This window comes from Limanda limanda, chromosome 10, assembly GCF_963576545.1.
Source record: "Limanda limanda chromosome 10, fLimLim1.1, whole genome shotgun sequence".
NCBI classification, from domain to species: Eukaryota; Metazoa; Chordata; class Actinopteri; order Pleuronectiformes; family Pleuronectidae; genus Limanda; species Limanda limanda.
Window position 1 is genome coordinate 8,876,266 of NC_083645.1, and position 20,855 is coordinate 8,897,120.

The 20,855-nt window shown below is 44.3% G+C and overlaps 1 protein-coding gene across 3 annotated transcripts in view; it reads left to right on the plus strand.

Annotated features, from left to right (window-relative positions):
* Positions 1–7,525: 7,525 nt before the first annotated feature.
* LOC133011542 (spermatogenesis-associated protein 13-like) overlaps positions 7,526–20,855 on the plus strand; it is a 45,001-nt gene continuing 31,671 nt past the window's right edge. For 2 of the 3 annotated variants that reach the window (XM_061079284.1, XM_061079285.1), the window contains exons 1-5: positions 7,526–7,747; positions 9,074–10,753; positions 12,281–12,625; positions 13,421–13,547; positions 13,646–13,752. In XM_061079284.1, the coding sequence (XP_060935267.1) occupies positions 9,152–10,753; positions 12,281–12,625; positions 13,421–13,547; positions 13,646–13,752 (2,181 nt within the window). In that variant the 5' untranslated portion in view covers positions 7,526–7,747; positions 9,074–9,151. The remainder of the gene's footprint in view (positions 7,748–9,073; positions 10,754–12,280; positions 12,626–13,420; positions 13,548–13,645; positions 13,753–20,855) is intronic. The other variant, XM_061079286.1, reaches the window with a different exon arrangement.

Consider the following 20,855-nt stretch of genomic DNA (forward strand, 5'->3'; position numbering starts at 1 on the left):
TGAGCAATGCTCTTTCACTCAGACCTTGCCTGTGGTTGCAGCTGCTGATGTTTGTTGTCGCCGTGTTCGCTGGCCGAATAATCGGAGGAGTTGGAAAATAATCCAGTGCTATTTGCCTTCTAAGCATTCGCCGTGCGTGACTTTGATCATATCTGATTCATTAGCTTTTTAGACTGGGGGGAGGATGTGATAGAAACATCGTGCTGTTTGTAAGTGAATATCATATATTTCCCATAAGAAATAATTCTCACACAATCTTTCAAGCTCTAACAGCATTTACCTCCTGGCAAAGATCAGACTGAGACACTGAGAAACACATCAGTGGAGGAGTCACTGGGGAAAACTCCATCTTCATCTCACTCTCGGTAATAATAACACATGCGTGCTTATACAGACTTGAATATGAATACACTGTTTTTTCTTTCTTTCTTTCTTTCTTTCCAAACAGTATGTGTAGCTACATACTGTATATACATGTGGGTTGCTGTTTACGTATACATATGTTGCATCTATTGTCACTATGTGTTTCTCTGCTTATTTACACTGCATAATCAATGTGAAAGTACATTGCAATTACAATCATTACCATAAAAACAATCTCTATATATTGACACACCAGAGGGACCCATCTAATTGAATCTATTTCCTTTTGCAGATGATGCATTCACCTTCTGTCATGGTGGATGTTGTCTGATTTCCATTTTCCATGCTTTGGAAATAGGGTTTTATTTCCGACTTATTTCAGCTGCCTGTACCTCATCTGCTCTTGGTTCCCTCCCCAGCTCTCTCTCTCTCTCTCTCTCTCTCTCTCTCTCTCTCTCTCTCTCTCTCTCTCTCTCTCTCTCTCTCTCTCTCTCTCTCTCTCTCTCTCTCTCTCTCTCTCTCTCTCTCTCTCTCTCTTACTGTCTCACTAACAATACCACCAACAGCAGAGACATGATGGTAATTGGCCATTTTGGACTCGGACAGCTGCTAACATGAAAGAAAAAGTGGCTTCAGCTCGGAGTGCCAGTCTCTCACCTCTTCAACAGTTTTCCCCCTAATAACCGTAGCACCTCGTTCTCCGTAGACTCAATAAGCACGCATGAATAATGAACAGGCACTTAGGTAAGATGGATAAACAACCTAGGACAAGTAAGAGACACATGAACGCCATTTGGACTGATTTCACCTCTTGTTGACTGACTGGAGCTGAGACAGATGTATGTCTCCCATTCACAGATTAAAAAGCCTCTTATCTCGCCTCTTCGAGCCTTTAAGCAAGGACGACGCTCTTCACTGAATAATAAATGAGAAAGTTACACTTGACTCGTAGCTTTTTAAACCAAGTCATTATCTAACTTAATAATTTATATAATTGAGCCATCTTCAGATTGAATGGAAATGCCCAACAAAGGTGTCTGATCACGATTTTTTTTCTTCATCTCCATAGAACCTCTTTGCAAATGTTTAACGCAAATGAAATCATCTCACATTGTCACAGTGGAAAATCATGAAATTGAATAGAGTGATTCTGTTATGCCGCAGAAAATCCCGGAGCTCTGTGCCTTGTAACGGAGATCCAATCGATGCCTGTAGCTTTAATCACATCTACCTTTACTGCTAGCAACATCTCGGAGGTCTAATTCTTTACTTTCACACCAAATTACTTTTCAGCCCAAGGCACATTTTCTCAAAAAAGTGTATCTGCGGTCACAGCTCCAGCAGTATGACCATGATCCATTGATTGACACACGGCTACGGGCTGAATCCCAATAGAGAAGGATTCCGGGTTCCACATATGACTGTTACTGAGGAATTACTGCACATGTAGCTGCACCTTCATCACACGGAGATGAGCCTGAAGCCTCGGGACGCCGCTGTCATTATCACTGGGCCTTAATTCTGGTGCAGACAATTGCAGGGCACAGGCACACCCCCTTTTCTCTGACCTGCAAGCAATTTCTCACTGAGCCCATCTAATAGTAACACATTATTCAATGAGAGAGTGAACTATGCCTCAGAACTCTGGCAGTTAATTAAAATCCTCGGAGCAAATTTGATCAATTTCAGTTCATCATTTTCGATCAATTCCTCTATCAGTTTGATTCCCCTGAAACCTGGATTTGCCTGTGTGGTATTACTCCTGAAATAGACAATATTCTCAAATGTATGATGTATCTGATTGTTAATAATAAAGGATTGTCTTGTAATCCACTATAGCCCACTCGCAGGGTGCAGTCACAGCCAGTGAAAGAGCCAGAGTGCCATCATGTGGTGGAGGGGTGTAACTGCTGATCGGTGTCTAAAATCCATTACCCAGAAGTCCAACATCGACTAAAAGTGTTTACAGGCTGCATGAACACATGCTTCTGTTAGAGGTGGCCTTGAATGCAAAACTGCTCAGTAAGATTTAAAGACATACAGTACATCAAATCCTATCAAAAAAAATGTGTATCTTCCATTGGGAATTGAATGAAGAGAACAGTTTCAGATACCTCCACTAGGAGTCTCTCTCAATCTGAGTTTATCTCTACGTTTTGATGTTTGGAAATTCTAACAAACTCACATCACTCACACCCAACCAGGCGTGAGAATGTGTGTGTTTGTGGGGTGTGTGTGTGTGTGTGTGTGTGTGTGTGTGTGTGTGTGTGTGTGTGTGTGTGTGTGTGTGTGTGTGTGTGTGTGTGTGTGTGTGTGTGTGTGTGTGTGTGTGTGTGTGTGTGTGTGTGGGAGGGTAGGCCGACAGCGAAGTCCATGCTCTCCTGGGTTTTTTGCTGAGGAGGATATTCAGAGGGAATTGGAAAAGGCGTATAACTATAACGTTTATTAAGATTTGGTCACTTTTTTGTTGAAGGCTGTGGAGGAGATAAATAACCTGTCGGTAGAAGGTAAATTAAATCATGCATGCATAAAATGATATTGCTTATATTTTTTCTACGGGTAGATGAAGCTGTGGGTGGACACATGGAGACCTTTGTGATGACCAGTGAGGATCAGCAGCCCTAGGCTCATACTGTATTATGCCTATATGCACTAATTTGCTCCAAAACCTGTAAGTTGTCTTATACCTGGCTTTCTTGTCTTTTATACATATGATTCAAGAGACCTGTTTGCAGCATTGAACCATTTTAATTTTAATAGTTTAATAGTTTTAAAGGTGTGGACATTTATTTAACATTACATATTTTCCAATCCGTTTATCCATCCACACGTCCATTGTCTGTATATAGGCATTGTATTCATTGGCAGTTCCTGACTGAATCATAGGCGTTCATAATGCTGTCTTGCAACAAACAGAAAAAATAAATGTAGACTAGTTCAGATATAGAGAGGATGCTCTAGAGAAATATTTCTTCATAATCTCCGGATTTCGGGTGGATAGATTATTTCGGCTATGCTATTTGTTCAACAATATTAAAGAACAATGTGAACTTATAAAATGACAGCCTCCCTCCCTCTTTTGCTCCCTCTCCTGGTGATAAGGCAGAGGAGTACACAGCCAGGGGATGAGAAGAGAGCTGCATGCATATTCCTCAGCCTCTAACTAGGACATGGGAGAGGAGCTGTAGAGAGGACGGAGGAAAATGGAGGGAGAGGGACGGAGAGAGAGATTGCATCAAGTTATAACTGAAGAACCTAATGATGTGGCAATTCCTCCATCTACATCTAAATGGCCTAGGCTCAAACACTATTTTTACGGCCTGACCAGCACAGAGGACACTGACCAGAGTCAATGATGTGGTCAGAGGTCAGCATTCATCACAGAGATAAAACAGACAACACTAAAGCAGCCTTCTCAATGACAAATCAGTGAGAGGAATGCCAGTTTACAATCAATCACATGACAAACCGTGTAGACTCTCACCTTAGATCTCAACCATCAGCAATACTGACCCATTGTGTCAAGAAGACGCAGCATGATTTGCAAAACTTTATCTCTTTTTGTTCCTCTCCGTTAAATATCCCCCATCAGCTGACTGGGATCCCACCCTTCATCGCCCCCCTGTCCCCTGGGTTTATTTCCTTTCCCCAATGGCAGACTGTGCTCTGCCTGAAGAAGCTGGAGGCAGCCAGATGAGAGGAAATGGTGTTTTGTGTGTGCCAGGCTACGTTTCCCTCTCTGTTGTTGACCCACAAACACAGTCAAGTCTCGGGCCAGGCCTGTACAGCGAGACACAGAAGCAGATAAACCGTGAAAGGTGAACATCTGCCTGATCTCCCATGTGACGGCAACATTCACTCACAGGAAGGCTACAAAATCTGCTGTGATAAAACCACTTATAAAAACAGATATGACAAAAGGCAAGTAGTGACACAAAACTACTAAATCCATGAAGCATAATCACATCTAAAAATGCTACCAATTTAGTTGAAGGGAGAGTATTTCATATGTTACGAGCATGGTCTTTCTGGAGTGTTGCCTCTGATTTGAATTCCTAAAAAATCTGCTGTTTCCTCTCCTGCTCTAAAACAGGAAGTAGAACTGTGGTCCTCTTCCTCTTGTCTTGTTTATTCGAACTCGCCTTCCTGTTTTCAGATTTATCCCGATAATGGCTGAAAGTCCCCCAGCTGAAAGCTCGTGGCACACACACATACACACACTTAAACACACATTCCCTCTGTCCTGTCCCTCTCTCAGATGACTGTGAGATGTGTTTAATGAAATCTTCCCCTTCAGACCAACATTCTTGCTGTCCGTGTGTGTGCACATATGTATGTTTGAGTCCATGTGTGTGTTTGCATGTTGGTCCGTGACCCAAGCCAAACTGATTTATTATCCCAAACTGATTGATTATCTCAACCCGATTGCATTTGAGCTCGAGGTGACTGTGAAGAGGCAGGATGAGTGTGTGTGTGTGTGTGTGTGTGTGTGTGTGTGTGTGTGTGTGTGTGTGTGTGTGTGTGTGTGTATCTGTGTGTGTGTGTGTGTTAGTGTTCTAGGGGGATAGTGCCATATGCAGCCAGGCCGGGGAAGTATGCAGGTCAGTGCTGAGGGAATGTGAGGAATGTCAGTGAAATTCAAACTCTCTTGGTCCACTGCAGGCACACATACTACCTGGGCATATTTCATATCAAAAGTGGGCAACATTTTTTTATTTGTATCTGGTCCTGTGCCAGGGTACTTTAATTTGCCAGTCTATTAGGAGCCATAGTGTATACATGCTCCCCCTATGGACACATGGACATGCAGCAATGTTGCAGAGTTTTAGCCTTGATGGCCCCAAACACCTGCAAACGTAAAAATTGACTGAAATCCCAGCTGTTCTCACACGAGTTACACCTCCTGGGTTCAGTTCCCAGGCTTTAGTAAGCCTTTCATTTGATATCACAACATATCTGCCTCCCCCTCCCTCCCCTCCCTGTCTGGCCGGCTTTTTCACAGCAGCCTGTTTTCACTCAGCAGCTTCTGACAAAGACTGGTGAAATAATTACAGCTGGGCCCTAAAGTGAGTGTTTGTCTCCAGTAATCTCCACCAAAACCCAACCCGGTGGGGACCGTGTCATAGGAAGAGGAGGAAGAGGCCGATTGTTCTGCAGACGAGAAGCCGGCGATGACATCATTGCAAAAAAAGAGCTCTGTTCACGGCGTGTTCCAACACTCGCCGTGAACAGAGGCAGCAAAAGTGAACTCGCCGTAACATCAGACATCAACAAGAACTTATCATTTCAGACATATGGCCCAGCTGGTCGAGAGTGCATAAATCTGTAATCTCTTCTCCCGCCATTCATTGCTCTCTCTCTCGCTCTCTCTTTTCCCGCTCGTGCTTTCTGTCCTTCACACGAAATGTTTGGATGAATATATTTTCCCAAAGATAAGAGGTTGTCTGAATAAACCAGATCTGAACTGAAACACTTTGGACCGTTTGAGCCAGGATGTCTTTTGTGATGGGGGGAGGATGGCAGGAAGACTGCTTGGGGTTCTGAGGAAGTGAGTGAGTAAGGGAGGGGGGGGAGAAAATGAGGGAAGGGAAGCGAAGGAGAGTAGCAAACAGCGAGTCAACGCAAAACAATGAGGACGAGTGGCAGGACAAACGGGGAACGACAGACATAAAAGTCCGAAATTGACCAATATATAGGTGTGTGTGTGTATATGAATAAATAAAAACAAGCTTATAAGGTCTGACTGTGAAGGCAGATGCTCCATCAGAGGAAGAGGTCATTGAAGATGAGGCTGCTGTAATTCACAGTGACAGTTGCGGATGAGTTATGGGCCAGTGTTTACGTCACCATTGTTGCTTCTACTACGACTACTCCTACAGCCTCAAGTGCTGAGAGCCGCCGCATGCAGAGGGCCAGCGAGGGGAGAGCGGCTCCACGGGCAAGCAAGGGAAGCATGGACACATCGAGATATTTACATACAGTCAGACAGACTTCCTGGCATTGTCAGCCTGAGAGCGTTGATGTCAGATCCACTCCTTCCTGCGCAGAAGGGAGAAACGCCACCAGATGACAATGGGCCCAAAACAGGACAAAGAGGAAATGTTTAAATTTAGGCCCCTTGGTCCACCATCTCCTCTTTCACGGCTACGGAGCTGTGGAGCTGTGGAGCTGTTTAGTTTTTGTGAATTCCTTCAGTCGCCCCCCCTCCTCGACGGACTCCCTCTCCCCATTGTGCCATTTCAATAGAAGGATTTTCACATTCAACGCAAATCCCAAAGGAGGATCAGCTAGTGAGACCAGAGTTCAGTCAATCATTTGTATTCACTGATGTTCCCTCGGAAATAATAAGTGCTTCGCCATAAATACACACACAGCAAAAAGTGTACGCTAAATATCCTGTGTGCTATAATGGCTCTGGAAATTTGCATTTTGAATTTGAAATAGGATTAAAAATACAGGAAACAACTGGAGATTAAAGTACTGTGGTTATGTCAACTTTCCTGTAAAGTTGCTTTGTCTAAAGACACTTTGAATTCAGTATTACATTTTGTGTGTGTGTTTTGTTTACCTCTTGAGAACCTTTTCCAGTATAAAACTTTGATTTTGTCAGGACCAGTGGACATCCTGGAGACCAAAGTCTGTACAAATGAGGCAAAAAGTCATTTCTGAGCTCCTGGTTGAGGTTAGGGACAAGGTTTTGGCTAAACGCTGTTCACAATCAATGGATCAAAGAGAAACTTTTGGTCAGTCTTTACAACTTCAAGAAGATTAGGACTTGAAGATTAAGACTTGGTGATATGGTTAGGGTAATAATCAGGTAAATTGTGATGGTTAAGCTTAGGGTAAGGGTTAGGTTGGGATTCAAATGAGTGCTACAAGCCCACAGACACAGGTGAGGCAGCAAGCGAGTTCTATAAATATGGGGTAAGCGATGTGGAATTTGTAATAATCTGATCCGAATGTTTATAAAAGTGCTAAAAAGTCAAGTTCTGTTGTGATGGTATAGGGTGAGGGAGTAAGGGAATGCATTCTGCCAATGAGTGTCCTCACTAAGATAGAAGGGCGTGTGTGTGAGTGTGTATGTTTTTGTGTGTGTGTGTGCGGGAGTGTGTGTCTGTGGGACTCTATCCCAGATCAGTGTCTCGGGTCTGCAGCAGCTCGCAGGGCAAGAGTTCACCGGTCTGTCGCTAACTTACCCGGGGAGTTTCTCTCAGTTGGACGAGAGCTCCGCAGCAAGTTTACAGCTGAACACATGTGATCTAGGAAGGAGTCCACACTTCACCCATGGATAGAAGTTAAAGCCTCTGGAGAACACCGGATACGTTACAGGCGGAGGTTTCCCTCACTTTAGGGACGGACGGCAGCGGAGGAAGATTCCCTGACGGTGAGTTTTACAGCTTTTATCTCAAAGTTGAACCGGTTACATGAGCGACAGTTTAGTTTTTAACGAGCTCGACTTCATACGCAAGTTTAGGAAGTCACTGAATATTAATGCGTAACGCGTGCGCACTGTTAATCTGTCATTTAAAAACGTTAACTACGTTCTAAATAAGCCATTAATGAATAACCTTCAAGCGACTCATCCAACCTGCTGCGACGTTAACGTTAATTTTGATTGACGCCATAAAAAAAAAAAAAAAAAAAAAAAAATGAAAGGTAGGTTTTTGACGCCCAGTCCAAGTTGGGGTGGTAGATATCTGTCAGAGCGAACGTTGCTTTGAAGTGACTGTGAGGTTTTATATGGAAATAAGAGCTATCGCTTTGTCACAGTGTATATTCGCCTGTGGAAGCCAAATAACAAAAATATATTTATGTTTATGTGTATTTGAGTTACTTATATCTATTATCTATAAAATCCTATTCAAGATATTGGAATAACTGGAGTGTTGTTTAAGAGACACTATATTTAATATTTACATGATAAAAAAGAGCAAATATATATGATTAGAGCGTCTCATCCCTTAATACATATATTTTGTTATCAAATAAGTGCTGTCTTTTAATAGTATTATAAAACAGCTTATCAGTAAAAAAAAACACAGACATGAAATGGTGACATTCTACAAAAAAAGGCCAGTCTAATGGAGGCACATCCTTACTGATGATGTCAGGCACCAACAAAGATGGATGCTGAAGGGCCCAAATTACACAAGATGCTGCAGCACATTAAAGGGATTATGAAAATAAGGGGGGGGGGGGGGGGTAATTAACATGTTGTAGTGCAGCTCCTTGCCCAGCATCTTCTTCCTCAGAGGGCGCTTATCTGAGCTGTGATGATGTCACAGCCGGAGCAGGCCTAAAATAATCAGACGTCTCTGTAGCGAGCGTTTCCATAGCAACGTAGCCTCCCTGTTTAAATGGTGTAAGGCGGACTGCGTCTCAAATAATCACTTTGGATAATGTGGATCAAATATAAGGCAAGGGGAGGTGAGGGGGGGCTATTGGCTGTTTGTGATTGTTGACTCTTGGTACAAAGTCCATGTCCGAGAGTCACGAAATGAGAGCTTTAATGTTTTCAGCAGTTTTGAATAACGCTTCTTATCTCATCCCTGAACATTTGACCTCCTGTTCAGATAACATTTTTCAGACCGTCCACTCAGAATGTTTATTGTAAGGTAGTTTGCATTTCTGACAGAATGAGCCTGCAAAGTGACAAGGCCGTCAGTTCAACGTCAACGCACTGATTTAAAATGTGGTTTTGTCTCTCCAGGTGTTTGAGAGAGCGTGAGAGTGGCCCGAGACATGATGTCCATTGGAGCTGATAGCTGACACTGTAGCATGAGAGAGGATGGAGCAGACAGACAACCCTGCCCCTGAGAGCAACAACCCTAATGGGTTTGTCAACCGAGTGTTTAGTGTTTCTCTGGATGTGGAGAATGAGACGAGCAGTGTTTATATTCAGGAGCCTGGGCCAGTGCTTGCGGAGGGGCAGGGAGGGACCCAAGCTGCCTCTTCTCAGTCCCCTGTCAAGGACAGACAGGAGGTCAACCGGAGGCCCCGGGCCTCGGGCGGCATCTGGAAGATCTTGAATCGAAAGAGAGCTATGTCCGAGCTGGAGAGGCGACCCCACTCCATGATCTTGCCCGGGGAGGCTTCCATCCCTAAACTCTCATTCGCTGACAAAGTTCGCTCCTTCAAGAAGCTCAAGTCGCCCTCTGTGTTCAGGGGCAAGGCAGGCAAACTGTCAACAGCAAGGTTCGGCAGCTCGTTTGTGGACGAGGAGTCTTTCTGTGGGGACATTGGCACTCCACAGCAGTCCAGCAGGGGCACGCTACGACACCGTGGCAAGCGGCACTCGTATGCCGGCCACACTGCCGAATTCGACTGCTCGTTTGAAGATATTGACTTCTCAGCTACTTTGGACAGGCATCAGCCCACTGTGACAGGAGAGGCTGTGACTCAGAATGGTTGTAAATCACCTGAAAGAGTTTCCTATGCCAAAAGAAGCCACAACAATTCAAACAACTGCAACAAAACCGCCTCAGGCTGTGAAGAGCCCAGCATCAAGGGTAGCCTGCGCAACCACCAGGGGAGAGGGAGGAGGCAGAAAGATGTGTGGAGTTACCTGAGGAGGATTTCTCTTCTGGGGAAGGCCAACCCTGTTTACTCAGAGAGCTTTGACTCTGAACTCCCCTCTCTGGACAAAACCATCGACTCAGACTATGGCTCTGTAGACTTTGACATTGTCAGGGACTTGCAACCTCCGCCCCCGAAACACTCTGACACCAAGGGGCACTTTGGGGGCCTGTTCAAGTTTTTCAACAGCGTAGCAGAGACGGCCAGAAAATGGCGGACGACGTCTCGTTCCTTTTCGCCTCCAGAGGGAGAGGCGACTCCGATGAGCTCCCCGAGGGCTCCACAGCGCACAGTGGACAACATTCACAGTGTGTCCCTGACACTTCACAGCGAAGGACTTCCAGCATCCCAGCCTAACCCGTCGTCACCAGTGAACACTAAATCCTTACACTCCAGTGGCTTTGAAAGCGAGGCTACAGTGCCTGCGACAGGGGGACGATCCCCTAAGGTGGTCCTGAAAGCCTTTAGGGCATGCCCAAGATCTCAAGCTGTCAATGGCCTCCAGAGCTCTGAGGGTACAGACAAACATATGGATGGAGAGACAAACCACACGTCTACAGCCATAGTAGAGAATCACATCCCTTCATGTCCAAACATAGAGTCTAAATACGTAACAGGGGTTAAAAGAGATCCATCACCCTGTCTCTGTCAAGAGGAAAAGGTAGAGGGACAGACAGGAAATGAGCAGGATTCCAAGGATGCTCCACCTGACTCCCACCAGATACAGGAAGTGAATGTGCTATCACAACAAGGTGATAAAGAGAGTACAACCAATAGCGGGCCCGCATCAGATTCCACAGAGGAAATATTCAAGGTATGTAACTTTAAATAGAAAATGAGCTGCATTAATTAACAGTGCCAGTGCATTTTAATGAACACATTCGGTAAATAACTCAGTTATGTGTATTGCCAAACTGCTGTTGTGTTTCCTGTGTAAGAAATTAATATTTGCCTCACATTTGAATGCTATAACCACATTTCATTGCAGGCTCTTTCAACATCATTAACATCCCATAGGCATGCATCATGTAATTATTGCATAAATGCTCAAACTATCATTTATGTAACTGTTTTAACCAGCATCATTAGATTGCTTCTTAAAATCATCAACCCCAAACTAAAAAAAATCAGAGCTGGGTATAAGAGCTGTTACTCACGAGATAAGTCCTAGGTGTGGTTCAGTAAATGCCAGGGAGAAACTAACATGCCAGCCTGTGAGGACATGAAATGGGCACCGACTCTACAGTTGTCCTGTTGCCCCATCTGTTGGAGAGAAGAGGAAATAGTCAGTGTTCACAATGGCGGACAACATGGAGCTGGAGCAGTTTGTTCTTTCCTGCTCAGTCGGCCTCCTGTAGCAAGCAAGGAAACTCGATTTCCCACCGAGCCGGCTCTATGTGACCCGCCGTAGCCCTAGAGCTCTGTGACGTCTGAGCTTCATGACGACACCCTTCCCCTCTCACTCCAGTGGAGGCATTAGTCATCTTCCACCCAGTCACACCGAGTCAGGACATGTTTGCCCTTACTGCTAATGACTAGATGAGATGTGACATCTGAATACTCAGCACACTTTTAGTAAGGGTCTATTATGCAAGGGCAACGGAATGTGTGAATGTTTTGGTTGAGGTGCTTATGTGCAGTTTTAGCATAATTTAAGAGAAGTGACGGCACCAGGAAAATCCTCCTCCATTATCGCAGACTGTTTACAAATCAAATTCCCCAGTATTTTGTATTTATTTCATCTTCATTCAAATTTAATAATAACTAGAGGTACTTCTCAGTGAAGCGCATACCTCCACCAAGGCCCAACTGTCCCCTTAAATTCAATCAAGCAGCAACAAATTCACTCATAGATATCAGTCCGCAAAATATGCCTGATTTTGTCATCGATCTTTCATCAAGATCTTTGAATTATTTTCTAGGAAATTCACCAAGATTTTCAAAAGTGCCCTGTGTTATAAAGTTAAATTGCACACAGAGAGCACTCACCTTTGCATAGGCCCAACAGTCTCCTTATGAAACCACATTCACTACACCTGGATTTTTATTCTCATCCGCACCAAAGTGCATTTTTCAAAAAGATATTATGTTGAAAGACGCCCTGTCTCACAATGTTAAAGAAAGGGAAAAAATTCCTCTTACTTGTTCAATCCACAAACGTAACGAAAACACAAGAGGTAATTAATATGCTGTATCAGCAGTCCTGGCGAGCTTCTGATGCATCGAAATTACTGAATTGAAATGCTCAATATTTTTTGTTGAATCTATAGAGGTATTCCTCCCAATTTCTTGCACAAGAAATGCATTGTTGCAAACTGCTGAGTGTCTGTGCCAATCACAGCTGTGTGAGCAGATTGCCGGCCAGACAGGCTGCAGTGTAAGACAGCCGGGCTCGGCCCTGCCCCACTCTAGCACAGAGAGGACCTCTGTACATCACAAGCACCCCCGCTCTCGTCCTCGTCCTCGCCCGGCCTCGGCTATCCTGGACCTCGGGAGGCCCAACCATGACCGAGATCTCTACAGCCACTACAGTGAGGTGGGATCGCTGTGTCGGAGGAGACGCAGGCCTGCTGCCACCACGCAACATTCCCCGGGGCAGAGACGGGTGGCCGCTCGCTCCAGGCCCTGCTCTGTCATAGAGACCAGTGTTACTAGGGAGACGCAGTCCATGGAGATGCACCACAGAGTAAGATGCCAAATAGCAAACACAGGCATTCATGCATCGCTGAAAGCAAACGTACAAACACTGACACAACGGCGGCAAATAAGCAGTCCCACAAATATCCAAATACACATTTACACTGACTCATGCATCACATCCCGATGTTGCAAAAATCAAAGTAGAAGCACAGAGTTTCACTTGTAGTCTACAGCAAATCGCCGATAAATACAACCCAAGCCCATAATGAATCACACACACACTACGGACTTTGAAGGGCAGCCCAGTGCTAACCCAGTATTTATACTCTGCTTACTGTTAGCTGCAACAATGCGTGCATGCTCTGGCCCATTTATAGAGGCCTGTATTTCTGGACTCTGAATGCCCCTTTTCCATCAGCTCACTTCCCCCTCTCCCTCTCTCGTTTTCTTCTCCCCTTCTCACACTCTTTCTTTCCGTCTTTGTGGCCTCTCTTTCTCTCCCTCCCTCACTCTCAGTCTCTCTCTGTGGCCAATTTTCTGCCTCATCGCTCCCATAAGCTCTACCTCACATTGCCCTAACTCCGAGTCAGTTCATTTTAACCTGAGAGACCGCCTGGTTGGCATGATGTATGGTCTCATGATCGGCTGCAGGGCATGCACACACTGACCGATGCACCAGAATAGACTAGCTGAATGTGAAATACTTGAATTCACTGCAAAAAAGGGGGACAAGGCAGCAAGAAGGCTTTTTTTTATTTATTGTGAAGGGCAGAGGAGTTTGTGCATCAAAGTAACTCTGTTTAGAATCGAGGATATGCCCTAACGACTCAGTCCCCTTCAGGCCTTGTCGCGCCCCCCGGGTGTGTCACCATTAGAGCCCCCACTTCGGGCATCTCTCCAGCGGTGCAGCTCCGTGCCGCTTTCCCCCAGCACACTCACGGCCTTGGCGCGGCTGCTGCCTCACTCAGGTACTATTTGACTTTATTTTATTTAACAACAAATATGCAAACTAGTGATTGACATGCTTTTGTTAATTTGATTGCCTGTCTGCGTGTCCGCCGAGCAGATATGGGTCAGTTGTCATCGTCGGTGCGTTTGCGGTCTGGAGACTCCGGGAGCTGCAGGAGGAGGAGGCTGTTGAGACCTGGCTCAGAACCACTGCAGGTCAACATGGTGAGTTACATGGTCACACACACACACACACACATTTACAAATCGACCAAGTCACTGCCTTTATGCTGTTTTAACACTGTAAAACCCTGTGTAATACTGTGTATATGATATAAGGTGTACTTGCCACATTGGGTTTGTTCGCCTGATGGAAACGTGAGCAGATGTGAGATAATAGGACGATAACCTTTCACTGCTACTACTAATTTGGAGATGACAGAGCTCTGGTCAGTGCTCCTTCAAATAATGAAGGAACTGATCCATGAAGACGGCGGCCATGTGGATTTAATGTCATCCATTACTCTTAGGCCGTTACTCATGCAGAGTTATCCGGACACCTCACTTTTCTGATGTTTTTATTTATCTGATGAGAGCATGTGAAGCAGCAGAAGGTTGTGTGTGTGTGATGGGGGGGCTGACGTTATATCATTGCGATATACCTGGTGTGCTCTGAGAAGTGTAACAGGGGGCTTTGTGGGTTGTGTGAAATTAGCTTCAGATTACGTTGGTGTAAAACTACTCAGGAAGTGAAACCAGGCATTTCAGAATCTGCGCTTTGATGTGCAAGTGGCCTCCAGGGGTTTCCAGCGGAGGGAGATGCAGAGTTTTTCTGAAGCCTCCTGACGGGCTAGTGAACATTTGTGGGGATGTGTCCGACATTTATTGCTGCAGAACTGCGATGCTGTTTACCTTGAATATTCACTGAGAACATGCATCCACTACGAATGGGCAAAATTGTATCAAGTTTAATGTTGGTTTGATATCAATAAATGTTAAGATAAATGTCACATTATCATTTATTTTGATCGTAAAGACTGAGTTTTGTTCCTGAGTGAAGGCTGTGGGTTTAAACCCTTGGGAAAACAGGAAAACATTCTAAACATCTGAGGTCGATCAGTTCTGTTTTACACCTCCTCACTTAGCTTGCACAATGCATAAGCATTTCATCTTTATATATACTAAACTTTACATTTTTATATTGCTTTTAATAAGAATTATTGTCTTTTGTTCATCAAAAAGCATCGTGGTGATGTTTTATAGCACGTTTCATTCAGACGTATAAATACACAATAAGGATAATAGAGGGTTACTTTCCCAAATTATGTATTAAAGAATAAAATAATCAGTGTATTCAAACAGTGAATTAACAGAGTGATGTGAAAACATGTGGACAGAGCTCATGTTTTCTACAACAGACTCAAATCTAACAGTTTACAAGGACTCAGCAAGGATTTACCACAACATCTGAGGTACAATAAGTTGTTGGTTTTCCTGACTGAGAAGCCGTCGACTCAACGGTTGAATCACGAGCTCCGGGCTTCCAGCGCTGGCACGTTCTTTGCATTAGAATCTTAGCAAACTGTGTCTTTGAAGAGGTGATACTACTGCATTTAGATTCTGATTTTTTTTATTCTTGCTGGTGTAAATAGTGTTTGTGAGCCATCGCATTTTGTTGCCATGACACTCGCTGGCTCCTGTTCATCTTCTTGCTTCTATCTTTAGGCAGCCTTTTTAAGTGTGAGCTAAATAGAGAAAGTGTGTGGGTGAGAGAGAGAAAAGGGGTGGGAGAGAAACAGAGAGGGGAAGAGAGATGCTCCCTTTGTGTGTGTGTGTGAACGTGTGTGTGTGTGCACTTTAGTGTCATGGCCCTCCCCTGGGGTAGGGAACGTGGACACATAACACTGGAAATGTTGTGCGTGTGTTTGAATGGCGAGGGAATTTCATTTGTAGCGAGCTCAGATGTCGGGATTCGTGAGTGCATCTTGAGCATTGAGGAAGCAAATATATATATTTATATTTATACAATCCGTAAATGCACAATATGACATGACATGTTAGCGCAGCTGTATTGTTGTCATATCGATGGACGGTGCTTCAAAATGAAATCTGTGTGTTGCCGTCTGATTGCTGGTAAGTCATGCTTTGTTTATTTGGTGTTGGTTCTCATGTCAGGATAGAATCTGCTTTTTGTGATGGAGCCGTTTGAGTTACAGTCGTCTTATTAGAACCACGACTGGAGCCTAGAGGCCGCAGGCAGAGAGAAAGTATTCTCACTGCAGTGGATTAACTGCTAATGCTGACGCCTCTCTTCTCCCTTTCATTTAAATGGTTTCTCTCTCCCAGCCACTGCCCTCCTCTTCTTCTCTTCTCTTCTCTTCTCTTTTCTTCTCTTCTCTTCTCTTCTCTTCTCTTCTCTTCTCTTCTCTTCTCTTCTCTTCTCTTCTCTTCTCTTCTCTTCTCTTCTCTTCTTCTCTTCTATTCTCTCCTCTCCTCTCCTCTCCTCTCCTCTCCTCTCCTCTCCTCTCCTCTCCTCTACTCTCCTCTCCTTTCCTCTCCACTCCACTCCTCTCCTCTCCCCTCCTCTCCTCTCCTCTCCTTTCCTTTCCTTTCCTCTCCTCCTCTCCTCTTTGTTAATTCCTATGTAGATGAGAGGACAGTTTCCTGCGTGTTACTAATGCTGTGCCCGAAGCTTTGCTGTCAACTTGTCAGAAGGGTGGGGGACTGTCTTATTAAGTGCTTCATGCAGCTTAAGAGTTCCCACAGAAATCTTATATGATTAAGTTTGGGCCAACCTGGGTCGGCCTGGTCATAATCACATTATGCAATGCCATCTATTTATTATGAACGCATGAGTCAGCAGAGAGTGGCTATTTGGGCGAATAGCAGGGCAGTGATGAAAAAGGACAGTGTTGAGTTGAACTTCTCATGCACACTCTTTGATGCACACGTGGGGAGCACCGGCCCTTATACGGTAATTCGACCACGTAGATTCTGTTTGTATGTGCATCCTCTGTATGATACACCCTCCTCACAGCACTCACACACTTCACATGCTCTTCTGAGTCACTGCAATAATGACTTCATTATTTGTCAGCGAAGGAAAAAATGCCGGCTGGTGATATCTCTGTCAAACGCCTTGTGATTGTGCGGCATTTTGTTTCACCCCAGGGTTTTATTTCAGAGCCCCGTGAGACAAAGCTTGGGAGTAGGTATCCCTAAAAATAACTGCATGTGTGTACAGTTTGCACTCTGAGCCACAGGTGACCTAGAATCCTTCATCCTTCCTCTGCCTGGGTGCAGGCGGCGTATCTGCTGTGACTTACTTGCAGCCACCAGTTAATGCTGTTTTGAAGGATGCGGTGGCCTCTGATAAATAGTCAGTGCCTGACTAAATCTGAGCAGGTGGCTGTGACAGAGCCTCCCTAGGCTGTTTCTTCCAAATAATGGGTTTGTGCCTGTCAGGTGTGAGTATGTGTATTGTTGTTGCTGTTGATGGTGTATGCATGAGCGTGCGACTCCATGCTTATGTGCTACATGTTTTTGTGTGTCTGTGTGTGTTATGGGAGAGAGAGACGGAGAGGCTCAGGGCCTTTTCTCTTATGTAACTGTTGAGAGGGTTTCCTTTGCTCCCTGCAAAAGCCATTTCCACTTTTATTTCAGAAGGCTGCATGTTCACTGGAGGAACAGAGCTGCCTGTTAATTCTCTGACTCACTGGTGTATCCTGTTATACTCTGTGCTTTGTCAGATCATGCATGCCCGTGCATGTGCAAATCTGTGTTTGTGCTTTCTTTGGAGAACATTCTTTTTCATACCTCATCTGGGCCAGTATCTCTATCCTTCCATCATCACTCAAAGCATGTTGTGCTGCTACCACTGGAGGACAGTGGGGGCAATATTGGTGGATGGTTTAATGTCACAACATGCACAGATCTCTGTTTTGAGACTGTGTTCAGGCCCAGGGCTCTCCAGCACTTGTTATCCAGCATCAGTTGTATCGTTTATGATAGTTCTCCCAGGGTGCTTACTGCTTGGATAGTTTTACCCACAGTCATCAGTTTCCTTTGTTTGGGAAAAACACTGTTTATTTTCATGGCAATTTGACAGGTTCATAAAAGGGATAGAGGTATTTTTCTGATCTTAAGTCAACACAGGAAAACATCACCTTGTGGTAAAGTGATGACGCCTCATGAGCCTGTGGGATTTCTTTAAGAAACAAAAACCACAAGCTCAGATGCATTGCAGTATTTCCGTGTATTATTTCCACTTTCACTGCGGACATTATTGATGACAACTCGTACTCTTTACTGAACAAAAATGTTTGCTTGAAATTGTACATTTCCATTTCTCATAATAACGTATTCACAGTGCAATAGAACAGAGGCTATATAGCCCAGGTCCTTCCTATGTTTAAAGGTCCTTGATATCTTCCCGTATTCATATTTTTCAGTCTTGTTAGCATTATAATTATTTGTAAACTATTGTGCATATTTACGATTTGGATACAAACAACGAAGCTTAAGAATTCTGCTGTTTAAATCTGGCACTTAACTGAATGATTTTCTGACGGCATCAGTTCTGTCAATATAGTTTACACTATGTCAGCTTATTTAGTAACCAGAGTAGCGACTGTTAATAAAAATACAAACGTGATTAATAAATATAAATTGATACTTGTTTATTCCTACATGCAATCAAAAATTAATAATCACTTGGTCATTCCTTTACACTCAAATATTTGTGGTAAGATCTTATATGTACTCAACAATGGGACATTCAGGGTCAAACACAAAGGAAACCATGCAAGCAGGTGTTCACTCTCATTCATAAGCCAATACATTATTCAGACCTTATAAGAGGTTGTCATCTCGGTGCTTTGTCAACATACTGCTGATTTCAGTTGACTCTTGTCTTGAGGATCATGTGTGACTTATACTGTTTTATTTATTTATTTTTTTAACTGAGCCAATTCCATCAAGGTGACTTGAAAAAAAAAAAAAAATAATGTGTAGATTCATAATTATCTTCTCATCCATTGTAGATCAACTGAGCTGTTGCCTCTACAGGGAAAGAACTTCTCAAAGTGGAGCAGGCCGTTGTAAAAAAATTTAAAGGATCAGAGGATCACTGTTCACCTCAAACAATATAATGTTTGAAAGACAAGAAGTTGATGATACTGGTTGTAATACCATAATGTCACGACTACCTAGCTCACAGTAGTCATGACATAGGGAAGACAGACACCGTCGGGAAACATTTTAACAATAACTCAAGTTTATTAACAAAATAGACACAAACGACAGTATCGAGACATGGTGAAGGCAGCCTTCCGGCGTCAGGCCAGAGCAGGGAAAGAGAGTTCTCTGAGGTTCCGGGACACCGTTTATATAGTGATGGCCATCACCTGGTGGCCATCACCTGGAGCCCCGCCCCTCATTAACCACAGCCTGCAATCTCCAGCTCCTCCTACATGTTAAAAGGAGAAACGGAAGACATGCACACATCATAAACCAAAGAACCTAGTGTCAAAGCCGGGGCGTCACATCACTCCCCCCCAAAAGACTGGAGCCCATACCATGGGTTTCTGGTAAAACATCTCAAAAACCCCAATCACCAATATTTCTACAAATAATTAACTATTATTAGAAATCCCAAAACACCAAAAAAAACACATGTCTACACAATCATAGGCCTAAGTAAACACCCACACATGCTGCAACTACACACCAAACCACCATTCATCCAGTCCACACAGTCTCACTCATGGCCTAAATACCCTCCCACCCTCCCAGATATCAGGCGCCAGACACACGGGACAGCTGAAACAGAACAATTTGCATTTGCTAAATCGCTTTTTGCTGTTCAAAAGTTAATATACTATGAGTAATAGCAGATGCCTCAGCCCCTGATTTTTGACCGGTTGTCTGATCAGGATCCATAACTGGAGTACAAAAAAAAGGCAACACCTGTTGTGTTTTTAAGCCCTCTCGAATGAAATCTACCAACCGGCCTTTCCTTGCAGATCTAGGCAGCGTTATCTCAATAGAATAATAATCAGCAACGTTTATTAACTCCTTTACTGTTAGCGTCAGCAACAAGCTCTCAAGGGAGCATCCAAAAAGTTAACCACTGCGCTCATAACCAGTGCAACCCAGCACTTAACAATTCATGATCAAATGAATACTCATGTGGTGACCACTGTTCACGACCAACAGTGCACTCACAACCAAACTCGATCAACAAATATCCAAACAAAACAAATCAGCACAGTGCAAATGCGGTTAACACAATAGGGCAAACAAATCACGGAGCATTCCCCCTAAACATTTACCCCCCGACTAAACTGACCTAGCTTCTGACGGAGCCCAAGAACCGGGGATCAGTGAACAAAAGAAATGAACACTCACCAATACCGTCAGATGCCAGCCATCCCGACCAAAGTCAATGCAGCCTTAAGGCTCTTATATACTTCTACGTATCCGTTTCTCGGAGAGGTCTCAGCGGGGGACAAAGAGTCTTTTTGATTTTTACTTCTCCGACGACTATCCGTCTAAAAACAATTCCCCGCCAAACCCATAGGTGGCGCAACGGAAGACGAGCTCAGAGAAGCCTACCCCATTTGGGAAGAAGAAGTCCACGTGTCTCTGTTTACATGTTAGCTTGTCTCCCACACACTGAACCATGGCAACTAACAGAACTAAATAAAGTGACACCCAGCGTGTCAAGATGCTGATGTAATCGTTTCTTAGCGCAGCGGTTCCCCGGTCTTGTTTCCGAACTGTGTTGCTGATTCCACAGCTTGAATCTGCTTGAGGCTACATGTAGCTAGAAGCTACCCGGACCTAGCTCCCCCCCAGCTTCCACACAGTCAGCAGGGACTCCCGACACTAACTACTACTATCCAGTGTTTGCTTCTAACCTGACGGTATTATAGAAACAGTGTCATGATAGAAGTGGAATTAAAGTCGTGACGGCGGGTTCTTGGACTGTTACCACCGCAGTTAGCATGGTGGCTAGCCCGCTAGCGCCGTTTTGAAAGCTCGTTATAACCGTATGTGACCGTGCACACATGCCCTCAGTGCTCTAAAGAGCCACCGTCAGCCAGACAACTCCGCTGGCTTAACACACACGTCACATTAATCGTAGAATCATAGTTGTGTTCGTGTTTGTTGCTACAAGTAAACGGGAAGTTTGAGGTCCGGAAATACGGAAAAGACGTCATACGGAAATGATGTCGTTCGCGGACCAATCACAGCCAAGAGCGGTCCGTCGGGTCTCCAACATGAAGACTGATAGTTAGAAAAATCTGACGTGTACGAAAAGCTGT